At 41.2% G+C, this 19,026-nt stretch overlaps 1 protein-coding gene across 3 annotated transcripts in view; it reads right to left on the bottom strand.

Moving 5' to 3' along the window:
- Positions 1-3,768: 3,768 nt before the first annotated feature.
- C6 (complement C6) overlaps positions 3,769-19,026 on the bottom strand; it is an 83,123-nt gene continuing 67,865 nt past the window's right edge. For all 3 annotated transcript variants that reach the window (XM_043489169.1, XM_043489170.1, XM_043489171.1), the window contains 3 exons: positions 17,123-17,213; positions 10,540-10,781; positions 3,769-4,318 (listed from right to left, as the gene is read on the bottom strand). In XM_043489169.1, the coding sequence (XP_043345104.1) occupies positions 4,143-4,318; positions 10,540-10,781; positions 17,123-17,213 (509 nt within the window). In that variant the 3' untranslated portion in view covers positions 3,769-4,142. The remainder of the gene's footprint in view (positions 4,319-10,539; positions 10,782-17,122; positions 17,214-19,026) is intronic.

Here is a 19,026-nt window from a genome sequence, read left to right as displayed (position 1 = left end):
GCTTGAATGTTACCACACCAGAGGACTGGAAAAAATCATAGTCTTAGAACTCTGCTTCTAGGATGTTTGAGATTTATAGCATGTCTATTTATAAAGTTCTTTAAACTGGGTTCCCATTTATTCTGTGGAATCAACAAAAAATTAAAATCCATATAAAAAATGGACTTGAGTTGGTTTCCAGTTGCTTAAGCTACCAGCATGAATGCTTAGCATTCATTTCTAGCCTAAGAGGATAAAGCTTTTACCTTTGATCTAGAATTTATTTAATCTTCTAGGACAGCACTGGAGATTCTAGGTCCAAACTCCAGGTATTATGTCTCAGTTTTGCTCTCTGCTTCATGGTGACAATTTTATCACTAGCTCTTAACACTTATTGTACTAAATTGCTATATTAATATTAATATCAGGGTGTGAAAAATTCAACTGGTAAGTGGCATGCAAATTAGCCTAATGCAAACTTTAATGGATTCATGCACTCAAAAAATCCTTTCAAACAAAGGTAACTAAAGTGATAAAAAGACCAACTAATCACCATTAAAAGTGAAGATTATTACAAGTATAAGAACAAAATGCTTTCAAGCAAGCAAGCTTGACTGATTTTAATCAAACAATATGAATGTAATAGCTGGTATAAACCTTTGATTATATTATGGGGTATAAACAAAAACATTTTTTTTCCCCAGTCAGGGTGCTGTGGATTGAATTGTGTCTGCAATAAAAGACAAGTTGAAGTCCAAACACCTGGTACTTGCAAGCATAACCCTATTTAGAAATAGGGTCTTCACAGATGTAACACAGTTAAGGTGAGGTCATTAGAGGGGGCCTGATCCAACAAGATTGCTGTCCTCATAAGGTAATGCACATTTAGGCAGACAGATATCCACAGAAGGGGGGCAATGAAGAGGGCCATGAGATGATGGAAGCAAAGACTAGAGTGATGCATCTACAAACCAAGGAATGGGCAAACGCCAAAAGCCAGAGGAAGCAAGGAAGAATTCTCTCCCATGAGCTTCAGAAGGAACATGGTCCAGTGGACAGACTGATTTTGGATTTCTAGCCCCCTCAATCTGTGAGACAATGTATTTCTGTTGTTCTAAGCCACCCAGTTTGCAGTACTTCGCTATGGTAGCTCCAGCAGGCTAGTAATAGTCATAGTTTCCCTCTATGCTCTGCCAAATCCCATTCTTCTCTTGCCTCAATTAAGTCTGAGACAGATCACATAGATTTCTGGTCAGTTACTATTTTTAAAAGTCAGTCCAGTTTACGTTTCTAATCTCAGATCCAATTTATATCTCATCTCCTTCCCTGCCTCCAGTATCAGCCAGGCCTGTTGGTCAGAGGACTTGGAGTAGGGAAGGCATGAGGATGGTTCTTGCAAATTTCCCACCCCTCTTAGAAGTCACGGACAGAGGCATGTCTCTTTCTAGGACACCCTTTTCCCCTGCATCTGTTGGATCTGGTTCTCTGCTGTTGGAAGGAAGTGGACTTGGAGAGATGGCAGAAGCTGCTTGATACAACAGTCAGTGATGGGGCATGCCCTCTGGACTTGTTCTTACTAAATCTGACTCTACAATATTAGTGGCCCCTGTTGTTTTCTTGGGGTGGTGTTTTGCTTTACTCTTACCCATGCTGTCTCCCAGAACTTTCTGTGAGAGAGGCAGCTATGCTTCCTGTTGGTGTTCCCAATAGGTTCATGTCCAAGACACAGGGTGGCCTCAGAGTTCCTGCCTTTCTTCTTCTCTGTGCTCCTTCTTATGGAGCCATGTGACCCACCAAAGTCCTCCACTCCTTCTCTATGCCTTGGGATTGAGGTGGTGAAAGGGCTGCACCCATCTTTTTTCCCAGTCTTGCCACACCACGCCCTTGTCACTATGGAAACAATTCAGACCATTTTGTCAACACCCTGCCTCCCACATGCCCTGGGCAGCAAAGGGTCTTGGGCTCATTTAAGAGAGAATTCCTCTGGTGTGGATCCATGCCTCCCAGAAACTCCTCCAGCAACCTGCTCATCAGCGGGAGTTCTGAGATTCCATAGCCCCCACGCAGTGAGGGTGGCACCATAAATCCTGGATATGGGTGCCCTGACAGGTGATTCTCTCAAGGCTTTGGTTGCCTGGCTTCTGGGGATACTTAGAGCATCTCCCTCCGCCTCACCAAGGGGAAGAAAAGGACTTTGGGGAGGTAATAGGATCTTCACTATGAGCACTGCCTCCCTGCGCCCGCAGAGCCCCATGACCCCCCTGTCACCCCCAGTCCTGCCGTATAGCCTGGAAAGGTGTGGTGCTGGTGTGAGAGCTGGTAGAGCAGAGACAAGTCAGTCCTGAGTAAAGTTTCCGGACTCAGTTATTGGCGTCTCTCCTTTGAATGTGGGGCTATTTAACGCCTAAACTTTGCCTTCATTCTGGCATCTTGGGAGTGCTGAGGGCACAAAGGTTACAAGAGTAGCCTGTGCCACTTTGGTAGTGAGAAGGAAGTGGGGCTGCATGATGGGAAAAGATGGGTCACTGACTTCTGGACAAAGATCAATTCCCACTCAATTGCCATTATACCAGGAAAATGGGTTTTCTGTTTCTAGGCTTTTCCCTGCCTCATACTTACCCTTTGATATTGCAAGATGTTTTAGAGGGTTTTTTTTTTTTTTTTTTGGTCTGTGCTGCTCAGCATGTGAAATCTTAGTTCCCTGTCCAAGGATTGAACCTGCACCCCCTGCAGTGGGGATGCAGAGTCCTAATCACTGGACCCCCAGGGAACTCTGTAAGATGATTTAGATTTTGGCTGAGATCTTAATGAGATGGAGGAGGAGTGACGTTTAATGTGTAAGCCTAATAAGGGTGCTGCTGGATGGCTGTGACTCATAGCCCCATCCATTAGGTGAGCATCCCAGTGAGATTTAGAGGAAGGGAACCTGCTTCTACTCACCTGCTTGGAGACTGACTGGCTAAAGTTGGGATCAATTACTTTAGTAATTGGATTAGCTGCTTGATGGCTCCACTTCTAGACTGAAAGTTCTCAAAATGTGATCATCATCAGTAGTACCACCTGGAAAGTTGGTAGGAATACAGATTCTTAGGCCCCACCCCAGACCTATTGAACCAGGAACTGGGGAGTGGGTTGCAGGCATCTGTATTAAGAAGTGCTCTAAGTGACTCAATGCACCCTCATGCTGGAGAACCACTGCTCCAAAGCTGTTTCTCTTCTCCAATTCAAAAAGACACCCTAAAGCCTCTCTAAGAAATGGGTGTCTACTTGATAGGGCCTAATATGATAGATATGATTTACCTTAAGAATTATTCTTTTGAAATTTTCTGATGATTTTTCCATCCATCACACATTTTTAGCTTAAAAGCTTCCTGATGCACTTTAGCTGAAGCAAAAAGAGTCTCCTAAGAAGGAGGTAACTTCAGGAATTTAACTACTTTAAGCAAGGCAATTTCCACTTGAATTCAGTTGTCCTTACTATGATGCTTATTAACTGTGGAATATTTCCTCACAAAAGATGAGGTTTAAGGATGGGACTCACTTTTCCCTGCATTGTCTTCTCCATGAGAATTATCACCATCAAACATACTATACATTTTGTATGCTTCTATTATGTTCTGTATGTCTTCCTCCATAAGACTGTGAGCTTCTTGAAGACCAGGGCTTTTGTCTGTTTTATTCAGTGCTGGTTGCCCAGCGCCCTAAATAGTGCTAAGTTTATTACAGGCATTCCCAATTATTTATTGAATGAATGCATGAAAGTTGCGTTTCAAGAATGTGTTGTACAAGTTGTTTAGATTTCCATGTTTATTGATTCATTGAAGAAAATCATGGTTTTTATTCTGATTTATACTTGTCAGTATGCTTAATACCACAGGCATCATAAGGTCCTCAGAAGTCCAATCATTTTAGTGTGACATGAACTGAAGAATTTACTAGATTGATGTGGAAGTTATTACCTAGAGATATGCTACAGAGCTGCGTGGATGGGAACTGGACGAGGGAGAAGACACGAGAGGCAGGGAGAATTATTGGGTGAAACTAACACTCAAGGATTTTTGTTGGTAACTCCTGAATGTGCCAGTCTGCTGTTTATTCGACAGTGTCCTTTTGTAGGGGTTGTCTGGGGGCAGTAACTCTGTTTATGGGTAATTGTGTTAGGTCTAACACTTCCCAGAATGCAGTATTTCCATTTCCCTTTTGGCACATTTTACAGCTCCTACTTCACATATGTTCATTGTTTTCCCGCTCGCTGACGATCCTATTTTGACGCAGAAGAGCTGGTCTCCGCCCTTGGTGCACTGGGAGGGTAACAGGCAGACGCACTTGGAGGTGGTGGCTGCAAGGAGAGAAGACAGTGTGACTCTATTCAGTGCTTTCGGGTTTGATTTCACCTGACTCCTCCCCAGCGCAGCGAGCACTTTGGTGGCAATGAGTGAGAATGCTGGCACAAAGGCACTGACTTAAAAGACCCAACTGTGGCTGAATGGAGTCATCTGGATGTAAGAGAGGAGAGGCTGCTGGTAAGTCAGTAAGATGTAGGAGCTGGGCTACCTCTGACACCTCCCTCTCCCTCACTAGCCACATCCAATCAGCTGCTACCTCCTGTCAATCCATTTCCACAGTCTTAGATCTGCCCTTTATGTTCTTTTCTCATACCACCTGGGATACCACCTGGGAACACTTATATCACTTATTGAGCATGCATGATGAAACCACACAATATGCCAAGTGCTTTGCATGCTTTATTTCATTTAACCCTCACAATAAACATATGAACTACAAGGTATCATACTAACGCTACAGATGAAGTCAGATCAGAGAGGTTAAGTGATTTGCCCATGGTCCCACAATTTAGTAAGTGGTAGAGGCAGGTTTTAAACATAAATGACTTATAGGGCTGCCTTCTTGTAATTCTGTACCACATTTTTTATTTCTTCCTAGAATATTCCTATGTTATGACTGGGAATCTGGATTTTAATAAGCAGTGAAATTGGGTGATACTTTTCTCAGGCTTGGCTTCAAAACCACCCCATCATGTCATAATTCATATAAATCTTGTATTCATGAAAGAGTTTTAAAATGACCATTTGGGGTAAAGTTACCAAAGCCAAGTATTTTAAATCAATTTACAGTTAAGGGATATAGGCTCATTTAATCAAAGTTCAAGGTCTTCCAACATTTGGCCTCAATATCCCTTTGCAGCATTATCTTCTCTGTTTTCTTCAACTCAGATAGAGTGACTCTCTCTCTGTTTCCCAATAAGGACCCCAAGGGTGGTCCAGTTTTTGTCCATTGCCCATCCTATTCCCTTCCTTTGCCAGACTGGTATGCTCTTTCCAATATTCCTGCATATGTTCAATGTCTATAAGCCTTACCTCCTCCATGAAGCATTGTATAGCCATATATCCCCCACCAAGGTTTTCTATAACTAAATTTTAATGGTGTAAATTTCTCAGTACTACATCTGACATTTTTATACTTTTTTGTTAATTAGCTTCCCTGGTGACTTGGATGGTAAAGAATCTGCCTGCAATGCAGGAGATCAGGGTTCAAATCCCTGGACTGGGAAGATTCCCCTGGAGAAAGCTAGCTTTTCATATGTCTTTCTCCCAAGACTGTTACAACTGCTTTGTGAGAGAGAAGTAACGACGACTCATCCATCTGTTTGTCCCAACTAGCTCTTAACAAAGTGCTCAATTAATTCTGCTTCATCAGTTGGGTTCAATTCCGAATTTGGGGTGCAGGTATAAGTATTCAAAAAGAAAAGTATTTGATGGAGTTGGGATAATTTACGTTTCCAAAATATCTGAGTCAGCCTGAGAAACAGTCTGCAGCTTCTTTTGGGCAAATATCAACTTTTTCTCATGTATCTCAACTGATGGGAGAAAACAGCAAAAAGGAAATGGGGAGATTTCATAAACACATACACTTCCATGGTAGGAAGCATTTCTTGAAAAGGCATGAATTTCCCTTTTACCTTCTTTGTCAACCAGCTAGAAAAGATTTTAGTTGGGGACAGTCTTGTTTGTTGTTGGAAACTCTAGGATTTGGTAAAGAACAGGAGACAGCTCTACCTCGAGAGAGAATGTCGGGTCCTCAGGCTTGTGGAAAGGCCATGGTCACCACTCCTGCGGTGTGGTTATAACCTAAGTGCTCTTAGCAAGATGATTTTCAGATTACCAGCATGAAAAGGCCCTTCCTGCCACCTCCAACAGTCGGTTCTCATGCTTCCATCCTTAGGAAACCCTTCCAGGCAAGAAGATGTGTATCTCTCTTATAGCTCTTATCACATATTGTCTTGCATTAAAGTTATTCATGTAATTATTGTGAAACTTTGGGGCTTCCCTGGTGGCTTAGAGGTAAGGAATTCACATGCTAAGTGAGTTTGATCCCTGGGTTGGGAAGAGCCCCTGGGGAAGGAAATGGCAACCCACTCCAGTATTCTTGCCTGGGAAATCCCATGGACAGAGGAGCCTGGTGGGCTACAGTCCATGGGGTCACAAAGGGTTGGACACGACTTGGTGACTAAGCAACAACACTGTGGAATATTACTCCAACTGTGAACAATTTGAGGATATAAAGATCCTTTATCATCATACCCCTCACCTTACTTTGAACAGTGACTTTAGCATACTGGCTACTAAATGGATGTTTATCGAATACATTTTCCCCTCTTGTTGGTGGATATTTTCGAAATTTAGACAAAACATTTAATAGCCACAAAATTAGGCTCCTTGGGAAAGCTCTTGTGTTCCAACTTTTGAAAAGTGAATTTCATGTTGCTTTGAAGTTCCACTTTAAACTTTTTCTCATTTCATTTTAGATAGAGAAGGAAAAGGGTAGCAAAGTTCACAATGTAATCAAGAACACAATTTAATCAAGATGACATTGAATTCAACTCAAAATTAATAATATCCCAGCCTGCCATGAGTAGATTGCGTATGAAATACGTTTTTAGTTTCCTCTTTTCATAAATGCTGTGGTTCGTACTTTTGTTCTGGAGTGCCACATGAACAGATGTCTCTGTGACACTTGCTTTTGCTCACCAGCTAAAGAAGGCTGGCACAGGCAGATCATATCTTTAGGGGGAAAAATGCTTTCAGTTTTTGGACTGTGTGTAGGATCAAAGGATGTTTTAAATGACAACTCTCTTATTAAGTAATGTTCATGCTTTATTTTTACTATCCCAAGATATGCTGCTAACTTGACCAATATTTGTTATGTATTCAAACTTTATACATTCTGTGAAATGAAAATATCTCCTGCCATATCAATAAACAAGAAATGTCACAGCCATTGGGCTTTCCTGGTGGCTCAGCTGGTAAAGAATCCGCTTGCAATGCAGGAGACCTGAGTTTGATCCCTGGGTTGGGAAGTTCCCCTGAAGGAGGGCAAGGCAACCCACTTCAGTATTCTTGCCTGGAGAATCCCCATGGACAGAGGAGCCTGGTGGGCTAATGTCCATGGGGTCGCAAAGAGTCGGACACAACTGAGTGACTTAAACACAGGTACAGCCATCAGTGATTTCTGGCTTCCAAATGTGAAGGAGGGCTCCCCAAACTGAGATCTAGCAGATGCTGCCACCACCTGTGGTGACTGCTGAGGAGCTGGGGAAATGCAAGAAGCAGCCATCTGCCACTCCTTAAGGTGAACAAGGAAACAGGATTGGCTCCAGATAGCTGAGTTGCATATGAAAGGAATGAGTTCTGTGAGCTGAGAGGCTTGTATCTTCCCATACAAAGAATGCTAAATTCCTTAACTTGATATCTGATCTTTGATGTTCAGACAGCCTGCTCCCTTTGTTGCAAACTTGTATATAGCCTGACTCCTCCTCCTGCATTCTTGGAGCAGTTTTCTCAAAGCTACTAAGATCCTGTCTCCTGGGCTCAGGCCCATAGTCCTAGATGTTCCCACCAAATAAAGTAACTCTCTACTTTCAGGTTGTGACTATATTTTTAGTTGACTGTTCTTTTTTAAAGACAAGCTTAGGATCCTGGTGACTATGGGATTTAGATATCCATAGGGTCACAAAGAGTTGGACCTAACCTAGGGGCCAAGCACGTATACACTAAGCAAAGGGATAATAGTAAAGATAGATTTTGACTAAATCCTAAGTCATGTATTGCTACTCAGCCAAATTTGGAAAGAATAACTTGTGGGAAAAGAAAAAGAAAAAAAAAAAAACTGTTTGAAACAGAGGAGTTCCATGAAGACCTTTCTCCATGATAAACAAGGAGAATAGATGTTAACACTAAACGCGTCCCCGAATACCTGTGCTACCTACTGTGGTGCAGACAGGTATCATTTGTCCTCCCTGCTGTCCAAGTCCCTTTTATTTTTTGTATGTATTTTTGACAATAATGTTCTTACATTGTAATTTTTAGAGAAAAAGTTTATCTTTTAAATCCAAAATTTAAATAAATACATGGTTGCATAGTACTTTCAGCTCTTGCCTGCCACAAATTATTGTCTCTGAGAGAGATGTCAGTTAGGTAATGGTGTTGGTCAGGCAACAAAAGAATGAATAGTAATGTTTACCTCCATGATGACTGAGCAATGATTAGAGTCAAGCAGTGTAAGTGTTTAGACCTGGTTTTCCATCTCCTATGTGAAATTGCCTTATTCGGGGCACAAGGTGAGAAGCAGATAGTGACCTGCTGAGTAGCCGCTATCAGATGGCCTGTTGGCTGTGCCAGTCATGGTGACCCTCTTTCCTGGGTCCCATCCTGCCACCTGTCAAGGGAGCTGGACCTTGATAATCAGCTTTAAGTGGATCAGAAAAAGCCTGGATGTGGATTATAAGGCCTCTCCCTTTTTCCAGGACTGACTCAAAGAACTGGGTTGAAAAGTGAAAGAGAAGTCAAGGGTAATAATAAGGTTTTTATCTTTGTTTTTGCAAAACTAAAGTGGCTTCAGCAAAAGGTAGATGTTAACAATTCAGTAAGTTCCCGTTGCTTACTTTATGCCTTGATTTCAGATGATTTTTTGAAGATGGGCCAGAGGGAAATCTAGCTGCCTGTTTGAGTTCTGTTAAGTCCTAATCTTCAACGCATATTTATGTATTATATGAAACTCAGTTGAACTATTTCAGGTTCCAATTTCATCTTAGTGAAAACGCACTGCTGTGAAGTTTCTGCTTTTAAGCAATTCACAAATGAAATGCCAATAGGCAATATACTTACAGAAAATAGAAATGTAATGCTACTTTTTAAGTATCAAATAGGCAGAGATATAAACAGGTAATAGCTCCAAGGTTTGGTGAGGGTGTGGAAGGCAGTCTTTATCACACACTGTAAATATGAATATAATATGATAAAGACATTTCTAGAAAGCAAGTTGATACATTGCATCAACAAAGACTTTCTATTTTAAAATAATATTTATCTAGAAACATTCCATTTAAGTATAGCCTAAGGATAGAATCTTAGAGTATAGATTTACCTGTGATAGATTTGTCTATCACAGCACTGTTTCTAACAGCAAAATCTTGGGAAAAATATAAATATCAAATTGAAGATTGATTAAGTAAAATAACAAAATGCCCATATAGGCTTTTGCAGACATTGAAAATTATGTGGCAGAATAATATATAATGATATGGAAATAGTTTCATGATACAACAAAGTGAAAAAAATACCAATATATAAAATAAGATATAGTATATGATCCTATTGTTTTCAAACATGTAACATAATCAATGCCATCCCTGAGGTGTGTGAGGCTCCAGGGAATTTTTTAATGGGGTGTTTCTTTTACTTAAATGATTAAAGTTATTCTAAATTCGCATCATCTCCATACTAGCTTTCTGATCACAAGCAATTTTGAGAAAGACTACCCTGCTGGCCAGTGGCTCACCAGCCTGCCCTCTGGGAATGAGGGTCTAGCTCTGAACCAGGGAGGACTCAGTAGGTAGAGTCCCAGAGCTTCTTGGGACATCACGCCTAATGAGGAGGGAAGCAGCAGAGGGTAGAAGAATGTCCCACACGGGAGGAACAGGGCTTGGGCTCACGAGAGACCTCATATGGGTTCAAGGCATCCTGCCTGTGGAGCCTGGAGCATGGGCTGATCCCAGGCACTACAAGGGGACTTCAAAATACTTGAGGCAGATAATTCTGGTAATTGGTATTGATGAGGAACCCAGTCCAGGCTCAGGGCACTCTACCTATGCTGGCCCCAGCTGGTTCTATCTGCCAGAGGACATTTAGACAATTTGATAAAGGCCCTCCAAAGGGTGGGGAAGAGGGGTACTGAAGCATGAGATCAGGATGAATGTTCTTACTTGAGGACAAAGGGTGGGTCTGATTATGTATATACAGAGAAAGACTGGAACGATTTATACCAAAGTTGTTAAAGTAGTTATTTCTAATTGTGGGTAGGTCAGGTTCTACTTTTCCCTTCTATTTAAATCATTTCCTAACATTTTTTACAATGAAAAAGAATTAGTTTTGATTAAGGAAAGGTTATTTATAAGAAACAATATAAATACAAATAAGATGTACTAGCTGAGATGAAGGTTAAGTGATAATTTTTCTAGTATGAGTTACCACTGGAGCTTACCTGAACATTTTTCCCAGTTGTAGCAGGTGTCATAGTCACAGGATTCATTCTTTGTGCTACTGGATGAAAGTTTTATCCTTTCCAGACCCCATTTTAACTGTGGACCCTCTTGGCATGAACCAATATGTAGAAAATGGAGTTGCTGATTATTTAAACATTTCTCAGCCAAAAGCTCACAAGCAGATGAAGTAAAGTGATGGCTGGATATTGCATCAAGCACACAGATTTCTTCTGAATAATGGCTGCATGGGAGAGAAAAGCAAGCATTTATACTTGAAGACTAGAAAATATGGTGTATAACCAACTCGTATGTTAACTTACCACCTAGTTCTGTACCCCCTACTCTCTTCCCCCCAGTTTCTCTTCTTTCAGTCCCTCATTTAATCTTGCATTCTCTGGGATTCATCTTTCTAAAAAAAAATTCATTTTAAGCTTGTTACTACTCACAATTGTCTTCAAATTAAAGTCTGAATTCACTAATTCTGATAATCAAAATCTTCCACATTTTGAATTCATCCAATCAATTTTCCTTTCTAGAATCAGTTTCCCATCCTCCTTTATCCCTTTTTATCACCTGACAATTGTATTGAGCATTTTCCAGACTGACAAGATTATTCTTCCTTTGCTACCATCCCATGCCCTGCTCAATCCATGTTGCACCGTCTCCCCTCTCCGACTGTCTATGTCCAGATCAATTCTTGGCTACATTTTGAAGCTAATCCTGATCAGCTTAGCCTATTTTAGTCTGCACTTCCCCTGAACTCATTTGCAACACCAAAGTCTTATATATAATTATATAGCATTGCAAGTGTGTTTGTATTGTGACTAAGAGCATGCGTTTTTAAGTCAATCTTTGAATAACTCACTAAATCTAAGTAAAGTGGTGGTTTCTGCTAACAAGAAGTTAGCCATAGTCCTTCTCTTGCTGAGAGGATAAGAACTTGATTACTCCAAACCTGAGTTTCTTCTCTGATGTCAACCTTGGAGTTAAAAATCAGTGCACCAGTGTGTAAATTTCTTTCCAGGAACTGAAGCCCAGAGAGAAAACAAAAAGCTACTTTCTAAGTTCAGAGAGATTAAGCTGTGGGGCCAGTCACTCTCATAAACACCTTCGATGCCATATCGAAGAGGACTGAGGAGAACAGGAAGAGGCTGGAGAGAGAGGGCTGAGCTGAAATTCAGACAGTTCTGGAGGATAGTCTATACTCTCATAGTCTGGTATTACAAAGACAAAGAAAGACGTTCCTTCTGGGTTACACGGACAAGGTAAATGTTGTGAGTTCTCCCTAGAAGGCCATTGTCTGGGTGAGGAGACCCCAGCAGCAGATAGCTCATACAAGGTGAACCACTTGTGGTCGATTCTTAGGAAGGTAGACAGAGCCATCTTTGGGCTGAATTACAACAGTGGAATGTTACAGAAAAAGTCCCTGTAGTGTTCTCATAAATAAACAAACAAAGTGTCCATACAGGTGTTTGTTTACTTGGAACTCAGAAGAATGTGAGAGGCAATTATTGTTAAAACTGAAAAAAAAAAAAAAAAATTGGTGCAAAGAAATAGAAGAAAAGTTCAAAAGTAGCAATTATTAACTGCTGCTGCTGCTGTCTAGTCACCAAGTTGTGTCTGACCCTTTGTGACTCCATGAACTGTAGCCCAGCAGGCTCCTTGTCCATGGGATTTTCCAGGCAAGAATACTGGAGAGGGTTGCTATTTCCCTCTTCAGGGGATCTTCTTGACCCAGAGATCGAACCTGTGCCTCCTGCATTGGCAGGTGAATTCTTTACCACTGAGCCACCTGGGAAGCCCCAATTATGTACATGTGGTTTTAAAGATGAAAATTGCCCTAGAACAGCCTGCATTGTTTAAAATATATAAACAGTGAAATATCGTACTAGACACAGTCTGTTGACTTTCTACTTCACCATTTATTGATCCATTTCCTCAGTAACTTAACTCTAATTTTATTCAAAATCACAGAAAACTAGCCAATCTAATTAAATGAACCACAGACTTGTCTAACTCAATGAAACTATGAGACATGCTGTGTAGAGTCATCCAAGACCGACAGGTCATGGTGGAGAGTTCTGACAAAATGTGATCCACTGGAGAAAGAAATGGCAAACCACTTCAGTATTCTTGCCTTGAGAACTCCATGAATAGTATGAAAAGGCAAAAAGATAGGAAACAGAAAGATGAACTCCCCAGGTGGATAGATGCCCAATATGCCACCAGAGATCAGTGGAGAAATAACTCCAGAAAGAATGAAGGGACAGAGCCAAAGCAAAAACAACACCCAGTTGTGGATGTGACTGGTGATAGAAGCAAGATCTGATACTGTAAAGAGCAATATTGCATAGGAACCTGGAATGTTAGGTCCATGGGTCAATCTCAAAAACGACAGAATGATCTCTGTTCGTTTCCAAGGCAAACCATTCAATATCATGGTAATCCAAACCTATGCCCCAACTAGTAATGCTGAAGAAGCTGAAGTTGAATGGTTCTATGAAGATCTACAAGGCAAACTGGAAGTAGTCAAACAGGAGATGGCAAGAGTGAATGTCAACATTCTAGGAATCAGCAAACTAAAATGGACTGGAATGGGTGAGTTTAACTCAGATGACCATTATATCTACTACTGTGGGCAGGAATCCATTAGAAGAAATGGAGTAGCCATCATAGTCAACAAAAGAGTCTGAAATTCAGTACTTGGGTCAATCTCAAAAACGACAGAATGATCTCTGTTCGTTTCCAAGGCAAACCATTCAATATCATGGTAATCCAAACCTATGCCCCAACTAGTAATGCTGAAGAAGCTGAAGTTGAATGGTTCTATGAAGATCTACAAGACCTTTAAGAACTAACACCCCATAAAAGATGTCCTTTTCATTATAGGGACTGGAATGCAAAAGTAGGAAGTTCAAGAAACACCTGGAGTAACAGGCAAATTTGGCCTTGGAGTATGGAATGAAGCAGGGCAAAGGCTAATAGAGTTTTGCCAAGAGAACGCATTGGTCATAGCAAACACCCTCTTCCAACAACACAAGAGAAGACTCTACACATGGACATCACCAGATGGTCAACACCGAAATCAGATTGATTATATTCTTTGCAGCCAAAGATGGAGAAGCTCTATACAGTCAGCAAAAACAAGACAGGGAGCAGCGGACTGTGGCTCAGATCATGAACTTTTTATTGCCAAATTCAGACTTAAATTGAAGAAAGTGGGGAAAACCACTAGATCATACAGATATGACCTAAATCAAATCCCTCATGATTATACAGTGGACTTGAGAAATAGATTTAAGGAACTAGATCTGACAGACAGAGTGCCTGATGAACTATGGACAGAGGTTTGTGACATTGTACAGGAGACAGGGATCAGGACCACCCCCAAGAAAAAGAAATGCAAAAAAGCAAAATGGCTGTCTGAAGAGGCCTTACAAATAGCTGTGAAGAGAAGAGAAGCAAAAAGCAGAGGAGAGAAGGAAAGATATACCCATTTGAATACAGAGTTTCAAAGAATAGCAAGGAGAGATAAGAAAGCCTTCCTCAGTGATCACTGCAAAAATTTAGAGGAAAACAATAGAATGGGAAAGACTAGAGATCTCTTCAAGATGATTAGAGATACCAAAGGAACATTTCATGCAAAGATGGGCACAATAAACAACAGAAATAGCATGGACCTAACAGAAGCAGGGGACTTCCTTGGTGCCTCAGATGGCAAAAGCGTCTACCTATAGTGCGGGAGACCTGGGTTCGATCCCTGGGTCAGAAAGATGCCCTGGAGAAGGAAATGGCAACCCACTGCAGTATTCTTGCCTGGAAAATCCCATGGATGGAGGAGCCTGGCGGGCTAGAATCCATGGGGTCGCAAATAGTCGGACACAACTGAGTGACTTCACTTTCTTTCTTTCTAACAGAAGCAGAAGATATTAACAAGAGGTGGCAAGAATATACAGAAGGAATGTGCAAAAAAGATCTTCATGACTTAGATAAACACGATGGTGTGATCACTCACCTAGAGGCAGACATCCTGGAATGTGAAGTCAAGTGGGCCTTAGGAAGCATCACTAGGAACAAAGCTAGTGGAGGTGAGGAATTCCAGTTGAGCTATTTCAAATCCTAAAAGAGGATGCTGTGAAAGTGCTGCACTCAATATGCCAGCAAATTTGGAAAACTCAGCAGTGGCCACAGGACTGGAAAAGGTCAGTTTTCATCCCAATCCCAAAGAAAGGCAATGCCAAAGAATGCTCAAACTACCACACAATTGCACTCATCTCACACTCTAGTAAAGTAATGCTCAAAATTCTCCAGGCTAGGCTTCAGCAATACGTGAACTTCCAGATATTCAAGCTGGTTTTAGAAAAGGCAGAGGAACCAGAGATCAAATCGCCAACATCTGCTGGATCATCAAAAAAGCAAGAGAGTTCCAGAAAAACATCTATTTCTGCTTCATTAACTATGCCAAAGCCTTTGACTGTGTGGATCACAATAAACTGTGGAAAATTATGAAAGAGATGGGAATACCAGACCACATGACCTGCCTCTTGAGAAACCTGTATGCAGGTCAGGAAGGAACAGTTAGAACTGGACACAGAACAACAGGCTGGTTCCAAATCAGAAAAGGAGTATGTCAAGGCTGTATATTGTCACCCTGCTTAATTAACTTATATGCAGAGGACATCATGAGAAATCTGGGCTGGATGAAGCACAAGCTGGAATCAAGATTGCTGGGAGAAATATCAATAACCTCAGATATGCAGATGATACCACTCTTATGGTTGAAAGTGAAGAACTAAAGAGCCTCTTGATGAAAGTGAAAGAGGAGAGTGGAAAAGTTGGCCTAAAGCTCAACATTCAGAAAACAAAGATCATGGCATCCAGTCCCATCACTTCATGGCAAATAGACAGAGAAACAGTGGAAACAGTAGCTGATTTTATTTTTTTGGGCTCCAAAATCACTGCAGATGGTGATTGCAGCCATGAAATTAAAAGACGCTTGCTCCTTGGAAGGAAAGTTGTGACCAACCTAGACAGCATATTAAAAAGCAGAGACATTACTTTGCCAACAAAGGTCTGTCTAGTCAAGGCTATTATTTTTCCAGTAGTCATGTATGGATGTGAAAGTTAGACTCTAAGGAAAGCTGAGCACCGAAGAATTGATGCTTTTGAACTGTGGTGTTAGAGAAGACTCTTGAGAGTCCCTTGGACTGCAAGGAGTTCCAACCAGTCCATCCTAAAGGAGATCAGTCCTGAGTGTTCATTGGAGGGACTGATGTTGAAGCTGAAACTCCAATACTTGGCCACATGAATCAAAGAGCTGACTCATTTGAAAAGACCCTGATTCTGGGAAAGATTGAGGGCAGGAAGAGAAGGGGATGACAGAGGATGAGATGGTTTGCTGGCATCACCAACTCGATGGACATGAGTTTGGGTACACTCCTGGAGTTGGTGATGGACACCATCACCAACGCCTGGCATGCTGTGGTCCATGGGTTCACAAAGAGTGGGACACGACTTAATGACTGAACTGAACTGAACTGAATCTTATTCAAAATATGCTTTTGCTTCTAGCCATTTTGCTTCTAGGCATTTCATAGTCTGCCTTGCAGAGCCACATGGCCATGTGAACAAGAGAAGAGTAATGAAATGGAAGCCATGATGAATCCCCCAGGAACTCTCATTAAAAAGCAAGCATGCGTCCGTTTCTGGTCTTCCTTCTTTTGTACTCCAGCAGAGAAATCTTGGACCATGATATAACTTTAAGAATGTCAGAACAGACAACTTTATTTTAATAAGGAGAAATAAAGTATCAGCTATACCTCAATAAAAAATAAAGTATGAATATTAGATTTAAAAAAAGCATAGCAGAACAGACGGCAGGAAGGAACTCCAGTCCTATCTGAAAGAAGAGAATCACCAGACCATCCCTAGACTGCCTTCCTCCTGCATTTATTTTGTAAGATAGAGAAACAAAATTTTACCTTAAGTGAATCTTACTTTGGACTTTACTCCAATGAAAGTAGTCCTGAAATTTATAAGCACTCTCAACACTCCTGGGTTTGTTTATGTAGAAAAAGGCAGTTATAACAACAGAGAGTCATGATAGTCATATAAGGATATATCATTTTTCTTTATGCTGTCTGCCACCATGTGAAAGAATAAACTAACAACGAGATGTGTGTGTGTGTGTGTGTTCATGTGTGTGTGAAGTCCATGCTCACACTTATTTCTCTACTCCAACCTCTTGGAGTCACAACTTTGCCCCTATACTTAGGGGGAAGAAGAAGGCTTTGAGATAATTGAGTCTGATGCTTTAAACAGGATAGAAATGTCTTCATCACCAGAATGAGACTGTTTCAGTACAAAAGCTATGTAAACTTAGGGAACAAGGCTGAGAGATAATTAAGAATGCTTGCTACTCAGTGGGGAAGGAAGAATTCAACAGAGCACAGGGGGTATCGGTTATATTAAAAATTAATATGCTTTGTATTCATGCTTTAAGAAGCCCGGCTCCTTCATGAGGTTGGTTACACTAGACTGGTTTTCTCAGTTCATAAGCACAGTCCAGAGAGTATCTCTTACCCACAATCTTCTTCTGGAGACATGCAAACGCATTCAGATCCCAACTGTTTTTGTCCTGGTTGACAGTGACCCCTTAAGGCTGTCAGGACATCTGAAACAAAAGAAAATGAAGAAAAAAACAACACATAGCATGGATTTCAAGCAGTAAGTGTGTATTTAGGAGAAAAGGCTATGGTGAAAGGTTCTCATTTATCTCCTAGAGTTAGAGCACCCATTTTAGCTTTTGCGAATCTGTTGTGATGAAATAGTCCATCTGAAAAGTCCTTTCTAGCCCTTGTGAGCTGTCACGTTTCCAACCTAAAACTGCTATTAAGTTCAAGAAAATGAAATGGGTGAAATTTTTGTTCATTTGTTTTTCAAATATTTATTGAACGACTATGATTTACCAGCACTGTGATAGATTCTGGGGATAGTGAGTTGAGCAAAATTTGACCCAGATCCCATGCTCACAGAAATTCTAGTCTTGTGGGCAGACAGACATTAATCAAACAAACACACTCTACACATAGATTTTCTGCTGTTATTAGTGCTATTAAAGAGAAAGCATATAATCAAGAAAATTGATGTAGCTAGGAAGGTTATGAACGGTAAAATGGGAAGAGAAAAGGGAGTATGATGGAAGCAAAGGGAATAAACATGAAAGTGCTCAAAAGAGAGATAACATGTGACTTTCTTGGAATTGAAAGAAAGCCAGGGAAACAAGGGCAAGCAACAAGAAATGGCCAGAGAGATGGCTGTGTGGTGGACTGTGTAGGGTCATAAAGGGCTTTTGAAGGATTTTTGTCTTATTTTATAAGCAGTGGTAAATCTTTGATAGGTTTTAGCAGGGGGTGGTGTGACAGAATCAGGTCTGGATTTGGAAAAGAATTTAATCCTGGCTTCTCTGTAGAGAATGCATTTGGAGAGGCATGGTGGTCAAGAGAGTAGACAATTTATGAGGTTATTCTTGGGAAGACCCTCTAGAGAAGGGAAAAGGCTATCCACTCCAGTATTCTGGCCTGGAGAATTCCACGGACTGTACAGTCCATGGGGTTGAAAAGAGTCTGACATGACTGAACAACTTTCGCTTTCACTGTAGTAGTTTGGGTGAAAGAGAATGGTCATTTGGATCAAAGTGCCAGAGGTGGAAATGGAGAGACGTGGGTGAACCTGAGACATTTCAAGCGTGTAAAATGCATGAGAGTACATATTGTGGGTAGGTTATGAGAACTGTCAAGTATAATTCTTAGATTTCTGATTTGCATAAGAGATTAGATGTTGGTGCCTAAACTGAAACAGTAAATATTAGAAAAAGTTAGTGGTAGGGAGGCAAGGGTGATGACTCGGGAATTCCTCTCTGCAAATGCTGAATCTGTGATCTCTTTAGGATAGCCAAACAAAACAGATGTATAGGAATTTGGATACTCAGGCCTAAAGCTCAGTGGAGAAGTCTGTGGGAAAGATTTAAATTTGTTATTAGCCTATGGAGGGGTCACTGATGCGCTGGGTATGGGTGAGATTCCCCAGCAGGAGAGTGTAGCATGAGGTTAGGGCACAGATCTGAGTCTTGAGGAACTCCAGCATTTAAAGTCCATGCACAGGCAGGAGCATGCTAAAGATGCAGGGCAGCAGCCAGAGGGGTAGAAGCTAAACCAGAGGGCGTTGTGTGTTGGAAGCAGGGAAAGAACGCATCTGCAGAAGAAAGTCAGCTCTGTCGAATGTTGCTGAGAGACCAAAGCAGATGAGGACTGAAATACTGTCCATTAGGTTTAGCAATATGGATGTCAGTGTCAACAATTGTGCCAATGGATTTTAGGGGATAATGAAAAGCCAGATTTTTCTTATAAGAATAATCAGTGGAGAAATGGACAGCTCCCAAATGTAGCAATTTATCCCTATCCCCCAATAGTCTAGGTACTAGGATG

Source organism: Cervus canadensis, chromosome 16, assembly GCF_019320065.1.
Source record: "Cervus canadensis isolate Bull #8, Minnesota chromosome 16, ASM1932006v1, whole genome shotgun sequence".
Lineage (NCBI taxonomy): Eukaryota > Metazoa > Chordata > Mammalia > Artiodactyla > Cervidae > Cervus > Cervus canadensis.
This window is presented reverse-complemented; position numbering and strand designations above follow the sequence as displayed.